The 19789-nt window shown below is 39.6% G+C and overlaps 1 protein-coding gene across 4 annotated transcripts in view; it reads right to left on the bottom strand.

Annotated features, from left to right (window-relative positions):
- The window catches only part of atp8a1 (ATPase phospholipid transporting 8A1), a 98209-nt gene that overhangs the window by 17606 nt on the left and 60814 nt on the right, over positions 1-19789 (bottom strand). For all 4 annotated transcript variants that reach the window (XM_020620640.1, XM_020620637.1, XM_020620639.1 and 1 more), the window contains 6 exons: positions 19376-19440; positions 14083-14255; positions 11702-11885; positions 9665-9775; positions 3541-3615; positions 1915-2037 (listed from right to left, as the gene is read on the bottom strand). In XM_020620640.1, the coding sequence (XP_020476296.1) occupies positions 1915-2037; positions 3541-3615; positions 9665-9775; positions 11702-11885; positions 14083-14255; positions 19376-19440 (731 nt within the window). The remainder of the gene's footprint in view (positions 1-1914; positions 2038-3540; positions 3616-9664; positions 9776-11701; positions 11886-14082; positions 14256-19375; positions 19441-19789) is intronic.

The following is a 19789-nucleotide window of genomic DNA, read 5'->3' on the forward strand; positions in this document are numbered from 1 at the left end:
TCCTGCTGGATTTTCTCACCTTGCCTTGGGCCAGCTGCAAGGAAAATATCTCGGGAAAAGAGCGGACAAGCCAGCAAAAACAACCTGCAGACCTGACCGAGTCATCATGTATGGGTTTTGGAAAATGTGGCCTAAACAAAATTGAAGTTCATTTGCTTCTAACTATCAGACACTTACTTTTGTGAAGCTTTTTTGGCATGAAAAAATGAATGAAGTCTTCAAAAAAAGTTAATGAAGGAAAAAAACACACCCTACGACAGAATTTAATTACAATTTTGGACAATTAAACCAGAAGTTGTGAGGATAAATAGCTCTCTGATTTACAGTGGAATTAAACCCTAACCCTAAATATGTGATGCTGTCAACACTTGTTAAAAAGAAACTACAGACAGCAAATGGCACTTTTATGTCTCTAGAATGTCTGTTTTGCCACCAAATAATCTGCACCTCTTCAGGTTTCTTTAATTAAGAAAAACAATCCAGGCCATAACAAGTAGTGGATCTACTTACATTAACTGGCTTAATGACCCAGAGACACTTCATTAATCAAGTGTTGGTTTACAGTTCCAGATGTTTTTCATAGTTTACCTCTACGAGCAACTTAATCATATACATTCTTTCTGCAGTCAGTAAAACAGGTGTTATATTAGCAGAGCTGCAACTAATAATTTGTTTTTATTTTAGGCTAGTCTGTCCATTTGTTTTGGCTATAAAATGTAAAAAAAGCATTTTTAAAAAAAATGCCTGTTATATATGTATTCAAATAGCTAATTTTATTCTAGCAACACTATAGCAAGATATTCAGCCACATATGACAAAGTAATGCATCAAGTCTTCACATTTGAGACGCTGGATTCAGACCATGTTTGACCTTTTAGCTTAAAAAAAAAAAGACAAAACAAAAACAACTGCTCAATTATCAAATTAGACACCAACTCATTTTCTGCCAATTGACTAATAATTTCAGATTGAGACAGCAGAGTCTGAAAAATGTGATTCCAGGGAATACTGAGGAGTTTGGAGGATCTGATTTTAATACCTCAGGTATGTTAAATGGGCTAGCTGTCTCCTGGTGACTAATAAACCCGGCCAAACAGAAAACTGTGAGCCTTTACAGATGTGAGCAATAGTAGTTCAGTGAAACTGAAGATGGAAACTCTACCATCACTCTGCCAACCTTGCTCTAAGAATAAACTCCTTCACTTAAACAAATTGCATAATTTTCCACAACAAATGCTGTCACACAATGACAGCACACTCTCTGTTTCCTTCTTCCTGATGCATCCCCCAAAGCCATCTGACCTCCCATGCCCCTAATTGCCACGGCCAATCCGTCTTTAATCCACGTTCATGCTGTTCTTACCAGGTCACCACGCCTGTGAGGAGGTTCCAGGATTCTGTGACTCAGCATGGAGAAAGGAGGAGACGTCTTTATTACCAGCAGGAGAAAGCTAACAGGCAGCCCCAGCAACCAGACAGAATAGGTCAAACCAGGCTACAACTGGAGACCTCCTGACTATGGCTGGCAGGTCATTTAGATGGGAGAGGCATCGGTCCCTCACAACAACAGGACAAGAGCATTTCATGTCATGTTAATTGGTGGTAATAACTAGAAGATCTGACCTTTTGTCTTCTATGCAATTCTCAGTTTTACATGACACAATGTTTGTCAGCACTTAATACAGGATGAACTGTACCAAAAAGAGAAATACTCCCATTTCAGTAAGTCGAAAATGAAATCATCTTCCAAAGGCGATTAAATGACATACAGCATGTAAGTAAAACCTGGGTCATTGCTACAGAACAAAATAGCCAAATAGGAAAATACTAAGTAATGCTATATTATTTAAATCTGGTTGTATACAAATGAAATAGTTAATATGCACATAAGAACATGACAGAGACTAAGGTTACCTTGGTATTAAAACCCATGGCATTCTGGGAGGTTTTGTAGAGCTCAGGGTATTTTAGCATGTTCTCTTTCCTGCAGGAGCGCTCAAATATTCCCAGAGTGAGAGGAGGCAGAGCGGTGAAGATCTGGAGGAGAAAAAAATCCATGCAAATATCAGATTCATTCAGATGATTTAAAGTGATGACATTAATAGGGACGCTTCCAACAAATGAAGCAAACATGAACGATTCATGTAAAGAGCTAAACCTCCAAAGTAAAAATATTAAAATTACTGTCCTCTAGAATTTGGCGGTCTTGGTCATTCCCGCTGCCAAATGTACAGTGGATATAAACTGAACTGCTCCTGTCTTAAAATTTTTTAAAAAAAGGATGAAAATATGGATTTCTTTTCAAACTGAGAACAAATAATCGTTTGAGACAACAAATCTTGCACTTTGCAAACTTATGGTAGATCTATGGCTTTAGTATAGCCACCATCTCCGTATGTTACTTGAAGAAAACTTTGCTCCATTCTTTATTTTACATCACTAAAAACCATTAACCTTAAAAGATTTAAGGGTGTTTTATTTTTGATATTTCACGCATGTTCACATCTGTGATGCTCTTCACTAAAAACTAGGTATTTACGCCTGCTAACGTGTAATTTCCTAGTGGTGTCGTAATGTTGTTCTGCGTAGCAGCTGCTGAGAGAGGTGTGATGGTGTTGTGTGGCTGGGAGGGCTCAGCAGGCCAGTCGGTTTGTGAGACAGTTCCCTGCAGGCCCATCTGGAGTGGGAGTCTGAGGCTTCAGGATCAGTGGGCCACAGGGCATGCTCCACTGGGCTCCCTTCTTATTCAGAGCCAGGACGATCTCTATTGAACGGCAGATTCAGCCCACTGCCTCTGACAGACTCCCACAGAGTCAGGAATTCCTCCAGTTTCTGGATAAAATGAAAGACTGAACCCTCTTCCCATCCCCCAGAAAAGTACTGGTTCTAAGGGGTGGTGGTTTATTATGCAATTATGCAATTAATACAAGAATAAAAACTGTGGAAACATCTTTCTCACTTGACAGCTTGTCCCTCCCATAAATTACATCCATTTGAGGGCGATCAAGAATGTGTGGAAATTTTACTTCACACTTCTCTCATTCATTTTTGTTTATTGAATTGAGTTGATTTTAATAAACAGTTTAAAGTTACATGTCAACTCCGTGTGGACTTAGCAGCATGGTATAACTTGCAGATGCATACTTTTCTCTTCAACTGAATTCATGGCAGGTTTGAAATATGAGTTCATTAGGAGTGGTCCCATTATAAACCCCAGTGGGACTCCCTACATCAGCAGCCAGCTCCGTTACTGTTCCAGTCTTCCTATTCTTTTATCGTTCAAACGTAGCTGCACTTGCTAACTACACTCTTCAGGTATAATAAAGCTGTTGTTCATTCACATTCAGGACATAGTTTAGGCCACAAAGGGAATATGGATTTGACAGCAGGTCATAAATAAAGGTGAAAATTTTCAGAATGTTAATGACATAGCCACACAATAAAGGAATCAGGTTGGGGCACCATGACAAATCAGTTTTGTGTCACTGGGGTAAAGGACTAAAGTGGGCTCTTTAGAGGGTAAATGTTATTAACACTCACCACGTTGTACAAGCCGATGCACCAGCGTTCAAACAGAATCTGACCTGAGAAGCCATTGACAAAAGCAAACCAGATCTAAGGGGGAAAAAATTACACAAAGAACAGGTAAGAATAGTAAAAAATAAAAAACAAAACAAAACAAAAGATACAAAGCATTGAAATATAATGATATAACACAGTTTTTCTGTAGGTGTTAATCAATTTAAAATACAAGCATAAAAGATACTCCCTTTAACATTACTATTTTAATCAGGTACCCACTTAGTCGTGAGTTTGAAACTGTTGGCTTCACTCAAACAAGATGATGAAAACTACTAAATCTCTGCAGTCTTTCTAATCACCCTTTCTGTATAGTCTTTCCATTAGTAATAGTGAGAGTGAGTGTTTACCATTATCAGATCTGACACAGACTCAATATGTCTACAAACTAACAATCAGTTTGTCATCACACTACATTCTTCACTGCGTAATGACAACAGACACCTCAGATTAAGACTGCAAGATCCATCATGAGTATGAACAGATCATTGACAGAAAAGGCTTCTGCTAATTCATCTGTAAAATTACTGCAACTCCCGTTCAGGGAGTAAAACAGGAAAGTAAAGAAAAAAATAAACGTTTCCTGCCAACTTAACTCAATGATCCTAAAGCTCACATGGGTTTGTTTGCAGTGCTGACCTGTGATCAGCATGTCATTAGTCTAACTTAGTCAGATTTAAAACACAGGAAAGGAAGAGGGGCCAAACAGGGTGAATTTTTTTTAAAAAAGTGAACGTGGGAAAGCCAAGACCTCCAGATATCATTTCTGTGATACAAATTGTCCCCTGGGTTCTTCACAGGATTCCCTACAAACATATATCAAGCCTACTGGTTCCCTTCATGATCTACTTGAAGACATGCGGGTGACAACCGAGGTTAGTTATTGTGGCAGAGTCAGGACTATGGGACTCTGAATAATGCTGACATTGACATATTGTGTCAGGAAAAGGAGGTAATGTAAACCATATGCTGGTGGAGATTGATTTGATTAGTCATACTTATCTGAACAAAACTGAGATCAGGACAGTTTGAATATGTGAGTAACAGATACAATATCTAGTAGGAAAAATGGCACAAGTGAATTTTTTGTTGTTATAAAGCAAATTTTCTGACAAATACTCAAGGAAACCTGCACGTACAATTTGAAAACTGCTTCCATACTGACAGAGAATCAGACATTGCGCCTCAGTGTTTCAGTTTGACATTTCAAGGTTTAGAATGAGCTGCTGATTGTGCCAAATCTGCCAAGGCAACATCAGGGATGCCGTGTGGCCATGGCTAAAATTTATTCTCAGATTGAGGGCCCCATTTGCTCCCCCCGCCACACCAATCTACCAACCATGCCTATAACACTGTACCTGAGGTGTAATATGGTTTGTTCACACTGAAGGAGTTTAGGTCATTGATCTTTGTGCTCAGTCATGTACATTAATGAAACAGTCTGTTCTGAGACATCTTTCAGAGCATGAAGGCCCCTTTTTTATTTTTTCCCCTTGCAAAGTGCACTTGACTAGCACAGCATTAGTTGACCACATGGCTCTGTATCCATAAAACAGTACAGTACATCTGTTGGACGTGCAAGAACAGCAGTTAGTGTTTCAGGTTTTGGCTTGCTTAGAAATACATTTAGAAGAAGCCCAAGCCATGAGGCAAGTTCACCCATTAGCAAGTAATGGTAACGAGAGGCTAGCGAGTAGGTCAAACTGCTGAATTAATTTCAGCTGCTCAATGAGAGGCTCTGGGCTGATATATTGTTGTGCTAAGTTATAAAAGGCTCCTATTCATAGCATGTGGTAACTGCTTCTGTGCGAGTGTTTTGGCCTGGTCCTTGGGGTCCCAATAGCCTCTCTCTTTCTCCCTCTCCCATCTCTTGAGGGACAGATGCATTGATTTGCTCATTAGGGGAAGTACCAGGCAGGATTTTTCTTCCCCTTTTCTTCTCCTCATTGAGGGCCACTCAGCGGAGGGGCGTGGCTGGCCTCTCTCCCTGACTGCACATCATGAAAAACAGTAAAAGAGGGAAACGAGAGGTGAGAAAAGGGGGATTGGGCAGCCCCCAGCCAATAAGAAGACTTGTTGCATATTCATCATTGAATCAAAAATCATTGATTCACAGACTGCTCCACGGCTCTGTAGGCCTTGTCTAGAAGTAGCTATGGGCTGGAGGGGGTGGGTGGGGGGGCATGACATTTGTCATCACCAATGTGAGAACTGATAATCTCTTAAGTTTAGTACTGCAGAACTGCTAATGAAATTCAGACAAAGCAAGTAAAGAATAAAGAGACGATACAAAGAAGGAGCTGATAAATATGCTGGAAATATGTGGAGCCACACACAAGCTGTATTACAATGCCAGGCACGACCTCTGTGGTTTAATTCACAGCGCTACTGGTCGGCCAGCTTTGCTCTGCAACTCTCAGGCTTCCTTAACTACACTGAGCCACAGTCAATGAGCTTTCATGTAATTGCCTCATAAATAACACTTGTCCATCAAGCCCCTTGGTAGCACCCTGGAAATGTGTCAATCAAACATGAGTGGCCAGCTGGATCGCCCATTTGAACTGAGTTGCTAAGGCTTTTTTTAGCAAATGGTCTCTTAGCTTGAATGTGGTTGAATCCAGTGCTTTTCACTCCTATTCTTTGGTTAACAGTGAAATTTGTAACCAAGTCAAAGTTAGGTATTTTGCACAAACCTAAGCCACATTGATAAACATATCTGATTAATCACAGCTACTTTTTTAATTAGCTAGAAAGTCAAGCTGTGACTGTGCTTGAAATGCTCTCTAACTGATGAGCAGTAAGAATACCAACCATACTCAACAACTTTGTGAAAACCAGAAGAAACACTGTCAGTCAATCATCCACTGGAGTGACAACCCTAGTTTCTGACTGAAAAACTAACCCCAAGTGAATAACAGAAAATCTTGAATGACCACACAACTATTCCAAGAGCCTCGGACTAAGCTGAGCTCAAATTCACATGTTCCTCAATGGACACAGAATCCTTTACCCTCCTACTCCATGCCTCTTAAAAGGAACCAAAAACTCAGTGAAAGAGGAGGAGCTGGGGCCTAAACACAGAGCCCCCCCAGACCTGACATTCAAATTGTAACACACACTGTACAGGACAACGGGGCCACGAACAAAAAGTTAAAATTCCCGTCAACATCGCTGATTCTTTCCATGCAAGGCAGCCTGGAAGTCAACGAGAAAAACATGCAAGCACAAAAGTAAACCTATTAGTGCAACAAATGCAGCTTTTAGCCATACCCTGGGGTTGCTGGTGTGTTAGATGTCAGGGTCTTACAAAAGAGGGACATTTAAAATATTGAAGCAGCCAAACAGTGAAGAAATGTCCAATTATCTACTTCAATCCCCTGAAGGAGCGTAGCACGGGGGGAGGGGGAGTTATGTTTTCACAGAGCAACAAAAGATGTGCTGAAAAGAAGTTCGCCCTGCAGAGAGAGCAATAGATGTTATGTTCCACTTGTAGGAAAAGACCTGCTTTGAAAAGAGACCTGGCATGTTTTAAAGAGGAGCTGCAGTTGGACACAGAAAGATCGGATAAACAATGTTAAGAGGAATTTTGACCAGGTTCTGATGAGATAGTAGCATGTGGGTCCACTTAGAATACCCAGGAAAGGCAGAGTAAAAATGAGAGTAAAAGACACATCTGTGCCACATCTTTTGGACTGAAAAAGTACATTCTGAGTGAAACCCTGAAAAAATTACCCACTGAAAACACACAAATGACAAAAATTCTGCATTCACGCACAAATGAAATGTCATATCTAATGTTTTAAACTACTAAAAATTGAATTATCTTCAAACTGAATTTTATTTTGAACTTGGATATGTAACTTGTATTTATCTCATTTGAGAAAAGGCAGCATGATTAAACAGCTGAGTGCTGCGGTCACAATAAGCACGAAGCAGACATGCTGGAATGTCAAAAGGTAGTCTACTGATTTTCCATGGCACATAAATGAGAATGATGATGGAAAAGCAGATCAGAGGTCAAGTACGTCAGAGAAAGGGGATGTACAAAAAAAGAATTTTAAAGTGTTCATATTTCCCTGACAGGTTCTGTGATGAATAATACTTTAAAAATGTGGCTGGTCCTTGGCGCTGCAGAGTTTGACCAGGGAGCATTCACTGTGTTTGTCTCTCTTTGACAAAGCAAAGACAAAGGAACAGTGTAAATCTTTTGCTCTCTATGGGTATTGAACCCCCCCCCCCCAGGAAGTGTGGAGAGTGGGGAAAACAGTTTCTTAAGTGCTTATGTAATTTTTTTAAAAACTTTTTTTTCCACACTGGGCAAAATAGTTCCTTCCTAACTTACTTTCTAGGTACTGGAGTAACGCACTGGCATTCAACCTTCCTTTAAGAGCAGGACTGGTACTTATGAACACATGGCTCCAAATTTGCAAGGTAAGTAGCCTACATACAGTATAGTACAGTACAAACGTCCTCACATGTAGTGTGGGATACAGTGTGATCAAACACTCAGCAGTGACTTCAGATGAAGAGACACTGAGAAGATACAAATCCAAAGTTGTTGCTTCTGTCAGACAAGTGGATGGAGTGATCAAAACATCTGAGCACTCCCTGTGATAAAGCTGCTGCTGATAGGAAGCACTTAACCTGTCTGGTCAGTCTTGGTTATAAGCTCTGAACCTGCAATCAGTACTAGGTCTGGTATCTGTCAAATGCCTTCAAACCCACCGCACACCAACAGACCAGTGCAGGAAGCAGCGTGTGTGCGAACCTTCCCAAACATCATCTATTGATGTACAAGGAGAGTTGGGGCTGGGTGGCTATGAACAACATTCAGTATTCATTATTTAGTTTCCATCACAAGCAGTATAATGTGACTTTAATAATTATAGGCCTAAGGACAAATTCAATGTTATTGTCTCTCCATTTAAATTAATCTTGACAAAACTTTTCTCTGTAAATATGGCAATTCTCAGTTTTTACACATCTGAATCAATTAATTTGCCAAAACCTGTCAAATTGTGAGATATAAACACTTTGGAACATTTGCTTTTTAAAAAGATGATCTAGCAAAACAAATGAAAACCAACTGAAGGGAGCAATCAGGAGATAACGTCTGTGATCGTCAATATTTTAGGAACAGTTAAATACTGATACTGAGATAAGGCTTGATAATTACATCAGTCCGCTGTAGACAATCATTCTGGTTTTTATTTTTAGTGTGTCAATGTATAAAATGGTAAAAATTAATATCGTGTAATCCTAGAGCAAAAAAGAAATGGGAAACATCACTACTGAACTGTGTTGATTGTTCTAAGGAGCCAATAACTGGCATGGATTTCATAAAGACAGAGTTTCACTTAAATTGGGATAGTTTTCCCTTCATTACTGTGTGCGTGTACCTATCGGTGCATCCCCCTGCCCAGGTATGTCAAGACTTAAACCTTTCATGCAGGAATCACACAAACCAGCAGGTAGTTATGCTGCGTTTCCACTATCGGAACTTGGCGAGTTGTATACCTCGTACTTCCCTTAACCATCACCAAGCATAGCCTCCAGAGTTGACGCAGAACATCCTGCTTTGTTTTTCCACTGTATTTTCTCTGTGCCAGTCTGTTTAGAGGAGGGAAGGGCTGCTCCCTTGTCACACACACAGTCAACTGTGTGTTTACACATGGTGCTTATAATGCTAATGCTTGAGGTGTGAACACTCAGACATTTAACTAATCACTGGCGACTGCTCTGCGCACACACACACCCCTTCACGTACCTGGTACTTGATTTTAGTACTACAGCCTGAGGGGTGCTGAAATTTAGTTCCCAGAACGAACCTCTAAAGCAGACACATCGTAGTGGAAACAAAACAGAACCCGTGATGAGCGTCACTCAGCGCAACGTATTTCGGTAGGTTCCTTAATGGAAAAACCCCTTACATGGCCAGTCAACAGAAATGGAACCTGGAAAGTCTAACAAGGGAGCTTTGCTTTTACACAATCAAGTCTTGAGGAAAAATCTCAAAGCTCTGCATTCAGATCTGGTTCACTGCATAACTTTCATCATCAGTAGAGAGTCACTGCGTGAGAGTTACCTCAATGATGTAGAGGACGATATTCTTGTAGAAGCAGTACAGGATACACTTGGCTACGCGGTTGTAATTCCAGGCTCCATGGACAAGCAGCAGATTCTTCAAGTATTTGAACTGTGTGGGAGGGAAGTAAATGGAGGAAATCATCAAGACAGATGAATAGCAGAAGTCTGAGTATTGTACATTTTCCACTGGTTTCTCATAATTAGAGATCAGCAATAGAACACTAAAGCAGTTACAGGAACTTGAAGATTAAAGTGAACAGGAGTCTTTTGTTATCCCCCAGCAAAGTGAGTTATAAGACTGATGAGGCATTGCAGCCAAAGATCTCACAAACACATTCCAGAAATGTCTAGTCAAATATTATAAGACCAAACTTATAGCTCATATAGAGATATTGGTCTCAGCATAATAGTTAAATGGCTTCATAAGTATACTGCCATTTACGGCCTATAGTGAGCAGAGTAGAAGACAGGAGGAGTAAAATTAAACTTACATTATTGAGAGAAACATAATTATGTTTATTTGAAAGTCTTGCTTGTCTTTCAATAGCACTGCAGTATTCCTTAGTGACATAAAAGCACAGTGGTTGCCCCCAGTTTGTCTGACCCCTCGAATGGTTGGATCACACATCAGTTAACACAGACTTGAGCCGATGACAGATGAACAGCAGAGGTGCCTCGTCCCAAAGCCTCCTTCAATCTCCACTTACTTCAATAGATAAGTCTGAGCTTTCAAGCATTAAATCTTAAAAACTAGTAGCTGCCTAATCACCTACAACAGGAAGGAGCTCATCTGATACGCTAGAACATTAATGTAAATATCTTTCCTGGAACGTAAAAACAAGATATACAACTTCCTAGGATTGATTTCACATTGCAGTCTGCAAATTACAGTTAATGTACCGTTACACTAAAATATGGAAAATACCACTGGAAAGTCTGGAAGTATAATTTAATTTGATATGGGACACAACCTAAATGTTATAAGGGGCCACCTGTCTTTGAAAGACATTTGGTTTCTACATGTCGTGTGAACTGAAGGGGGCACTTAAGACAAACCCAAATCTCTTGAATGGAAACTGCATACTGCAGTACAGAGAGTGTACTGTGTTCCAGTCAACTATTGGTTTCCTATACTCTCAAGCCCCGTGGCTGTAACAGAAACATGATGTTCTGTATGCCATGCTGTGTAGACAAAAAACCATACTCCAGGAACTCTGCAGCTTTTGTGTCCTACCAGTATTGCATTGCAAAACAAAGATTCAAACAAACTGGTTGCTAGGACATAAGTATGTATTTATGTAGCGTTTTGCTGGGATCTGTTTCTGAATAGTTCTCTTAGGAGTTGGGTGTCAGCTGATGCCTGTTTTACAGGTGTTCTACTTCCCTTTACAAGCTAATGCCCCGGTTGACATAAGATCTTTTGTTATTAAGAACAATGCACCAAGCTATCAGTAACACATATTACACTTGAGAAGACAATGAGAGGACTGACAGCTTATAGAATCTGACTTAACCAAAAGACAGAAATGGGCATGGGTATCAGAGGATTGCAGCTAACCTGAGTGCATGCACCTGCAGCTTCACAGTAAGCATACAGTATTCTCATCAAGTGAAAACCACATTTTAAACACAAAAGCAAAAAAAAAAAAAAATTGTTGACATTATATACATACTTTAGCTTAGGTGAAATTTTACAAATCTTGATTTTACATAATTTAATTGTTTTGCTTAAGTCTTGAGAATTGTCTTCTGTTAATATAGTTTGAATATTATTTGCTGTCAATCAAACTGTGAGACTTGCGTGTACTGGCATTACTTTCTCTAGCACTCTCTGACATTTCCAACTATAAATATGAAAACCTCATACTTCAATCAAAGTGTTGTTTTGTGTTCACTTCTTATAGGCCCCTGCCTTCCTGCTCACCTAATGTTATGCAAAGCTGTCAAAGTTCACACTTCAAATATGAAAACCTCATACTTCAACCAAAGTGTTGTTTTGTGTTCACTTGGTATAGGCCCCTGCCTTCCTGCTCACCTGGGCAATAGAGTAGTCAGAGGAGTTTGCTGCCTGAAGGCCCTCGTTGCCAGAGACTCCCACACCAACATGGGCTGTCTGGATCATTCCCACATCATTAGCGCCGTCACCAATTGCCAGCGTGATCACTTTAACCTGTTTCTTTACCATCTCCACCACCTCTGATTTCTGAAGAGGAGATACTCTAAAATGGGGCAGAAGCATATGGAATATTATATAGAGGAAATGTAATGAAAGCAGAAACAGGAATTGCGTTAATCAATGTGTGCAGTTAATGAGGAGAAATCCGTCTTGGTGAAACTGGTGCTACAGCAGTGAGTAATGCAGTACAGTGTACATGGGAAAGGACGAGGCAAGACATACATATACAGTACATTATTATGGAGAGTAGACGCAAGATATGTATCACTCAAGAATGCACCTTCTGGGAAGTTCTATTTCCTACTGCTCAAGTATTGGACAGAATAACTGGGGAGCGCATAAAATAATATCAATTCTAAAGAAGTTTTAAGATCAGCACTTTGCAAAGCCTGAAGCTCTTCTTTAACTTTGGAGAAGCATAAAGACAATCATACCAAACTATGTGAACACCCTAAAAAGAAAATTTGGGGCATTTTGTACCATCAAAAAAAAAAAAACACCCCAGAGAGCACTTGCAGAGATTGTATTTAATCCCCATCAGACATAACAGACACTGTTTAGTGGTGGGAAGCCAGTGAGGGATCAAGTCTCTTTTGCTGCACTAGTAAATGCTGCTGGTTGGATGAGGTGAAGCGAGGCCTGGGTGAAACCATGTCTATAGGGGGATTATTATGTCTGTTCCCTTGTAAGTTTTCATGTTTTTAGTCTTATAACACTAAACCAAAGTAGGTTTAATTGGCTTTTCTGACATTGCTTAAAAGGAAAAGGCCCTTTAATGTCAAAGTAAAAACAGATAAAGCTGATACTGATGAAACACAGGTAATTTCCATTTAGAAGAATCAGAATCAGCTTTACTGGCCAGGTGTGTCAGACACACGAGGAATTTGACTCTGGAACAGTTCAGCAGCTCTCAATGTGTACATACATGTCAACAAGCAAGGGAATGTGCATTAGGAAAGATAAAAAAAACAATAAATAAGAGTATAGTATTTATAAATAGAGACCTGTACTATACAGTTTATATATATATATATACATACTGGGTCCATTAAGTAAAGTTAATCATTAGGTGATATAACTCCTCCTTTAAAAAACTTCAAATTTGACTTTATGGCTCCTGTGACAGCAAAACTGGCAGCCTCCCACACAGGAGTCTGCTGTTTGTGCACTAAAATGGAGGTAGTGTACGTTATAGACAGTCTCCAGAGATGACAGTGTAACCTCCATATCCGTCTTTGGCTGTGAAACTGTTAATGTTTATGTTCTCTGCGGTTTAGGAGGCCTCATTCATCTCCTGGTGTCTCTTAACGCCCACAGAGTGCACACAAGGCAAAGGCAGGTAGAGGGAGGAGAAAAATAAATACAGATTTGATGTAACGCATGAGTCACAGCGTGGCACCTGAAGGTTGGCTGTTGTTCAGAAAGCATGGTGCTGATTTCTGGTCCCAGACCCCGCCGTGGTTGCTTGAGTACTTAAGCACTTCCTATTATTTTTGTGGCCTGCGCAGGTCAAAAGTGTACTTTGATAATGATGAAAGTTGCCTTGTAAATTTATAACTATCACACTTTTAAAACTTCTGCCATAAAAATCCTCAGTGACTTTTATGGCAACGATGTTATACTTTGTAGTTCAACCACAGAGCTTTTACTTTACCAAACATTACTTTTACAGCTCCGTCATGAGGACAGGCTGCTTTTCTCTGATTTATATCATCGTAAAATGAACATCGTTGGGGTTTAGACTGTTGAGCTAACAAAATAAGCAATGTGATAACATTAGATTGGGTTCTGGGATTGTGAGATGGGCAATTAATTTGTTGTTTCAAATGAATTCATAATTTCCTCATTGCACTATAAGGAGGTCAATGATGTCCAGTTATCACAGTTTAATAGTCTAAGTGCATCTTGTTTAGAAAAACTGATTACAAGGAAATTTGGTTGTCAGAAAAACCAAACAATATCAATGTGAAAAATTGATACATAATATGCAATTATTGATTTTCTACCTCTATGTTCTTTTTTGATCTACTACATTTAAACATACAATTGAAACCGACTGCGCCTTCTGAATAGTGTTCAGTAGTATTTTAACACAATTTAATTGGAATACTTTATTTTGTGTACCGTTTTTAAAGTGTACAAAAAGATTCAGAAGACAACAAAAACATTGTCTTCCTTCTTTCTTGGTCAGTGGACTGATTATTTTGGGTTTATTTTACTGTTTCATGGGTAATTCTTACCTGCAGCATATGACAGCTTTACAGGACAAGGCGAGGTCCAGAAAGTACTGTCGCACTCCAAATGTAAGGGCATATTTCAGAGTCTTCCCGTCAATAATGAGAGCAAAGTCATTCTCCTTGTATAGGGCATCTCCCAGCAGTCCACAGTGGTGGCTGAGCATTTCCCTTGTATTCTGTATGATGGAAAACATTAAGTAAATGTCAGTTTAATTAGTATAATGTCAAAACTATACTACAGTGTTAGAGGATATCTGCAGTTATACATTAGCTATATTTGATCTGGTTTGGGTTTTTTTAAAATGAAGGTTTCAAGAATCTACTGTACAAGCTGATTATAACTCAGTACAATTATTTAAGATGGTTTGTTTTTTCCAATAATTTTATTTTAAAAGCACAAGTAGATTTGTTAACAGCTCAAAAATATTAACAATAACACCATTAGTTACACAAGCAAAATGAATTAAGTGCACAAAACACCTAAAACAATAACAGATTAATAATGTTTGTAAACCAAAGTTTTTTTTATATGATTGAACAGTTCACTAAAGTGACAGTATAAGAAAATAATTTCAACAGAAACATTTCAGAGGAATGTGACAGATGGACAAACAGAATGATGCCAATGAACACAGTAAAACTCCCTCTACAATGTACATCTATAGCAAGACGTACAACAAAGGTCTTCCTTTGTCCATCCATCCATCCATCTTTGTCCGCTTTATCCGAGACAGGGTCGCGGGGGGTGTAGCCTGAGCAGAGCCTCCCAGACTTCCCTCTCCCCACACACCTCCTCTAGCTCCTTAGGAGGAGCCCCAAGGCATTCTCAGGCCAGCCGGGAGACATAGTCTCTCCAACGTGTCCTGGGTCTGCCCCGAGGCCTTCTCCCGGAGGGACATGCCCGGAATACCTCCCCTGGAACTGGCACCTTAACGTGGTGGAGGGGTCTGAGTGCCTGAATGATCCCAGGAGCTATGTTGTCGAGGGCTATATGTCCCTGGTAGGGTCTCTCATAGCAAACAGGTTCTGGGTGACAGACCAGACAGGGGGCGGTTCATAGGCCTCTTATGACGAGAAAAAAATCAAGGCTCAGGTTTACCACGCCCGGTATGGGGTCACCGGGGCCACACCCTGGTGGCCAGGCCTATACTCATGGGGCCTGGTTGGGCTTCGCCGGAAACCAAAACGTGGAGCCACTCTTCGGTGGGCCTGCCTCCTGTTAGAGAGGCCGCAGGGGGCCAGTGCACTGTGTTTTGGGCAGTGGCCAGGGCCGAGTGCCCGGCTGACCCAAACCTCGGACACCAACTCTGGTCTTCCTTTGTGTATATATTAATATATGTTCAAGAATGAAACATTTGAGCAGTGGTTACATAGATTTGCTTCCAAGTCACACTAAACACTCCACAGGAGCATTCATATTTCTTGACAGCTAAAGTTCCTTCATCTCAACTTAGAGATTATGGACCCTAATACTGATCTAGTCTATCATTTCTGTAAGTGTAAAACAGATCTGTCCACTGCTATTGCCAATCTCAAACTAATGCAGAACAGCTGCAACTGATATTTTGGATATTTATTATTTTTCACATGCTTCTTGCTGTCAGACCATGGATATGAGGTGAAAAAAGTTCAGTTCCAGTTCTGTGAATGGATCCTGTTTGCTTATACAATATACAGTATACAGCTATAATGATGAATGATGATGAAAGGCATAAATTTGAGACTGACAAGAGGATTAACTGTCTTGCATAGGGGCATGTGGATGGCATGGATGGAGTGGCAAGATCATCATTGCTTTCAGTATTCCACTATCTTCCCCACAGATTGGGATGCCATTAGGAAATAAAAAATATTTGCATGTACAGATCGCGTTTTCTGAGGGACAAGGATGTAAAATACACATATATTTTCATTAGACAGCGGAGCTCCTTCTCTAAAAGATTTAGACAGCTTCGCTGCTGTAAAGCACGTTATAGGAAATCTTTCCTGCCTTATTCCATTAATTTGTACAACACATCATCTTGGAGCATTAGACGATTCCTGGATTGACAGTAATTGTATACTGAATCAGCTTTGTATAGATTTGCATATGTTTGATTCATCATGTGATTATGTATATGTACTTGATTGTATTGGGTTTGTTTTTAACTTTTAATGTGTTTTTATTTGTTTTATATTTTTAGTGGGTTATCTATTCTATTTATTGGTATGTGTGCTTGATATTGAGTGTGAACCGCTGCTGAAACAATGCAATTTCCCAGATTGAGATTAATAAAGTATTTCTATCTATCTATCTATCTATCTATTAAAAAAGTAAAAATACATTAAAATCACCTGGTATCAAAAGTCAGAAAACATAAGAGAAGCATATCTTTGCAATATCTACCTAAATGCACCTAGACAATACTGTATATAATGGTGTGGTATTATAAACAGTAACAGTCAGCTGCCTGCCAGTGGTGGATTAGTGGAGATCCCACTTTTTTTTTTTTTTTTTTTTAAATGCTAAATATGTTAAGTTGAATTTGGGTCTATGTCCAGAAACGTGCATAAGGAATCCATATTATTTCCATTTTACATAATGATGTGCCTGGTTTGAATATTTCAATCAGTGTATGAACATATCTTTAATGACGTTCAAACAAGTTGATACATAATATACACAATATATGTGACATTATTGGATAATGTTTTAAAAAAGTTAGTTTTCTAAACTTAAACTAATCCAACAGGATGAAAAAAGGTAAGGGGTTCAAATGACTTTAAATAAACAGATACAATGCAGAGTATAAAAACCTAATGTGCCAAGCAGATGCTCAAACAGCTGCAGTCACTGAAAAACAGTGGTCATTAACCGGACTGGGGAGGGAGGGGTCCGGCCTTGTGTCGAGGTCAGATATGTCAAAGCAGTCAGATTGTACCGGGGGATCGCACAACATTTGCTTGGCATAACAAAACTCTGAAACCTCAGCTTAAAGGAAATATTTGGAGAGAGGGGCTTTAAGTTTCACAAAGTGAGAGAAGGAGAGTGAGAGACATGCAGAGATGATGGATTAACAGACAAGAGACTCTGAGCAAGAAGACAGAAGCAGAAAGCAGCTGTGAGGACTTAGCCATCCCTGAAGGGGCCTATAAAACAGTGCAAGATAGTGAGTAGGAAAAGGCTGGAATATCCACATTCAACCACAGAGCCACCAATGAAAGCTTCTCTATCTCAATTAACAGAGTGATTCTAGATGATATCTCAGTATGACTGCATGTCTGTTTTGTATAAGATGGTATAACACACTGTATGTATGAGAAAGAATTCATTTAGTTTGAGGCACAATCTATTAATCACATGCTGTGATAGGCACAGTTTACCATTTTCTCAAGTAGGACAGCCATTTCTCCCCGATTTCCACAGAGGAATTCTTGCACTAATGCTTCTTGTCTCCTCTTAAAGCCTCTTTGTTATGGCTATAATGGCCAGTTTAGCCTATGTGACTAGCTAGTGTTTGGTTCTGGAATGGTTATGTGGTGTCCATTCAGAAATACTCAATTGCTTCCTATAAAGACTGAGCTCGGTTGTTGATATAGGCCAACAGGACGTGACACTCATGATGTGGAATCTGGACATTTGTATGGATGTAATGTCATCATCTGTCTTTGACTTGGAGGCACCGAGTAAGGGGATGTTCCACCTTAGTAAGAAGTGTACAGACACAAACTTTTTGTTACTTTTCTGACCTACATCTCAAGTGTGAAACTACAGCAAGTTAGCTCTACCAATGATATTGCTCCAATCCAATTTCCACCTGTTTCATATTATTGATGTTTTAAATAATCAACAAAAAAACAATAATGTTCATATAGAAAACAATGAAAGTAATGAGCCCCATTTCTCTGTGGCTGGACTTTGTAAAGATGAATATACAAATGCCCAGTACTGTTAGCGCCATTTGTTCTCCAAATGATTAAACACACTGACCGGAAGACAAGGCTGGTCAAAACAACCTAATCCCACCCTGGAGACTGAATTTCATTTGGAGAATTTCAGTTCAACTAAGATTTAGTACAGGGGATGTGTAAACTTTTGTCTTCTCTTGATAACCATTTCTAAACACAGCAAAGAGAAAAGGCATGCTCCAGCTACTTTCTTTTGCAGCAGGCCCTGTGTTCGCTGGGCCTCCTCAGTCTTGAGAGGTTTCTCCCTTCGTGTTTTAGCAAACTGCCTTATGTAAGCATCTGCTCTACCACAGGAGAATAGGAGCTGACATTTCAAAGTATACGTTTGTGTGTTTCATGAATGCACCAACCCCAAATTTCTACCTCAACCCCATTTATCATACCTAACGACTGGCTGACAGAATGAAGGCCGTCCGTCATCGCCCCCAAACACCCCCCTGCTCTTTTCCCCTCCTTTATAGACTTCTTTTCACCATTTCCACCCTTCTTGTCTGACAAACTAAACCCATTTGAGTTTCTTCTCCATTTGTGGCCCCTCTGCTTAGCTCTCTCCTGTTGAAAATGCAGGGACTTGCCCTTTTCACTTTCAGAAACAACAGACAAGCCTCTCCTGCCAGGGGGTCAACAGACTACTCTGCTGGAAGTCTTAAAGATGCCGAAGGCAGATTTGAAAAGTGTGATGGCTGTGTGTGAGGAAGGCTCCCTGTGGCCCCATCCTGTCAGTTTTGAGAGAGGGACTGGGTGAGGAGATCAAGGAATTAATTTACTGAAGGACGACCTCATGCCACATTTTTTCACTTAAGATCAGTAACAAGAATTTGAAAACATTTCTTAGTAAATGTTTTAACTTGTTTTAGGTGGATACAAATTTTCCATGTTGACTCATAGAAACATATATAATAGGAACCAACACTGTTAATCAACTTAGTTTATGGTCTTGTATTCTGATTAAAATCTTCCATTATCATAAATGAATCTTATTTCTTACAATCAAATATTCCCCAAGAGTTATTATTAGTTGTCTTGGTTTCTGACGTTGATGTACCTCAGCCATAAATTTAGCAGCCACTGGCATAAAATCAGAGAGAACATGAGAATTACAATTAATGGGTAGCAGCTATATCTGGTCACACTGGATTAGACTGTGAATGGATTGTACATTTTTACTGATAAACTGTTTTGAAAAAGGTGTAAGATGCATACATGGCGCAAATGACAATTAGGTAACTTTTATTTTTATCTTGTAAAAGGACAAATTAAATTATGCTCTTAATAAAACATTGTGCAACAATGGGGGGGATTTGTGTGCTTTGGTTTGGTTGTTAGCTCAGTAATATTAAATACTCACATCAAGAGTTTCTTCATTGATCACAAGCATGCCCATGTTCTTGGTCAGTAGTTTGCAGGAATGTCCTACAGCAAAGGTAAACAAAAAAAGGAAGGGGGTGAAATTCTACATCTTAAAGGACAAATTTACTGTATTTGAAAAAAGTGGATCATTAGCAGAACATTACTACTCAGTTACCACATGACTGTGTAGTTTACTGTACTTTAGTTTCAATAACCCCTTTTAGTTCAGTGACAAGACATCTGCTTGGGGCCCAACATGCATGAGTGCACACACATGCACACACTTACTCAACTTCACGCTGCATCATTTTCATAAAATTTGAACTGCAAAGCCAGTGTGCTCCTGGTTTTCAGTCCCCATAAGTATAGAAAAATCTAATAAATAAAGGATGCTACAGGATGCAGCAAAACA

This window comes from Monopterus albus, unplaced genomic scaffold (assembly GCF_001952655.1).
Source record: "Monopterus albus unplaced genomic scaffold, M_albus_1.0 scaffold244.1, whole genome shotgun sequence".
Taxonomy (NCBI): domain Eukaryota; kingdom Metazoa; phylum Chordata; class Actinopteri; order Synbranchiformes; family Synbranchidae; genus Monopterus; species Monopterus albus.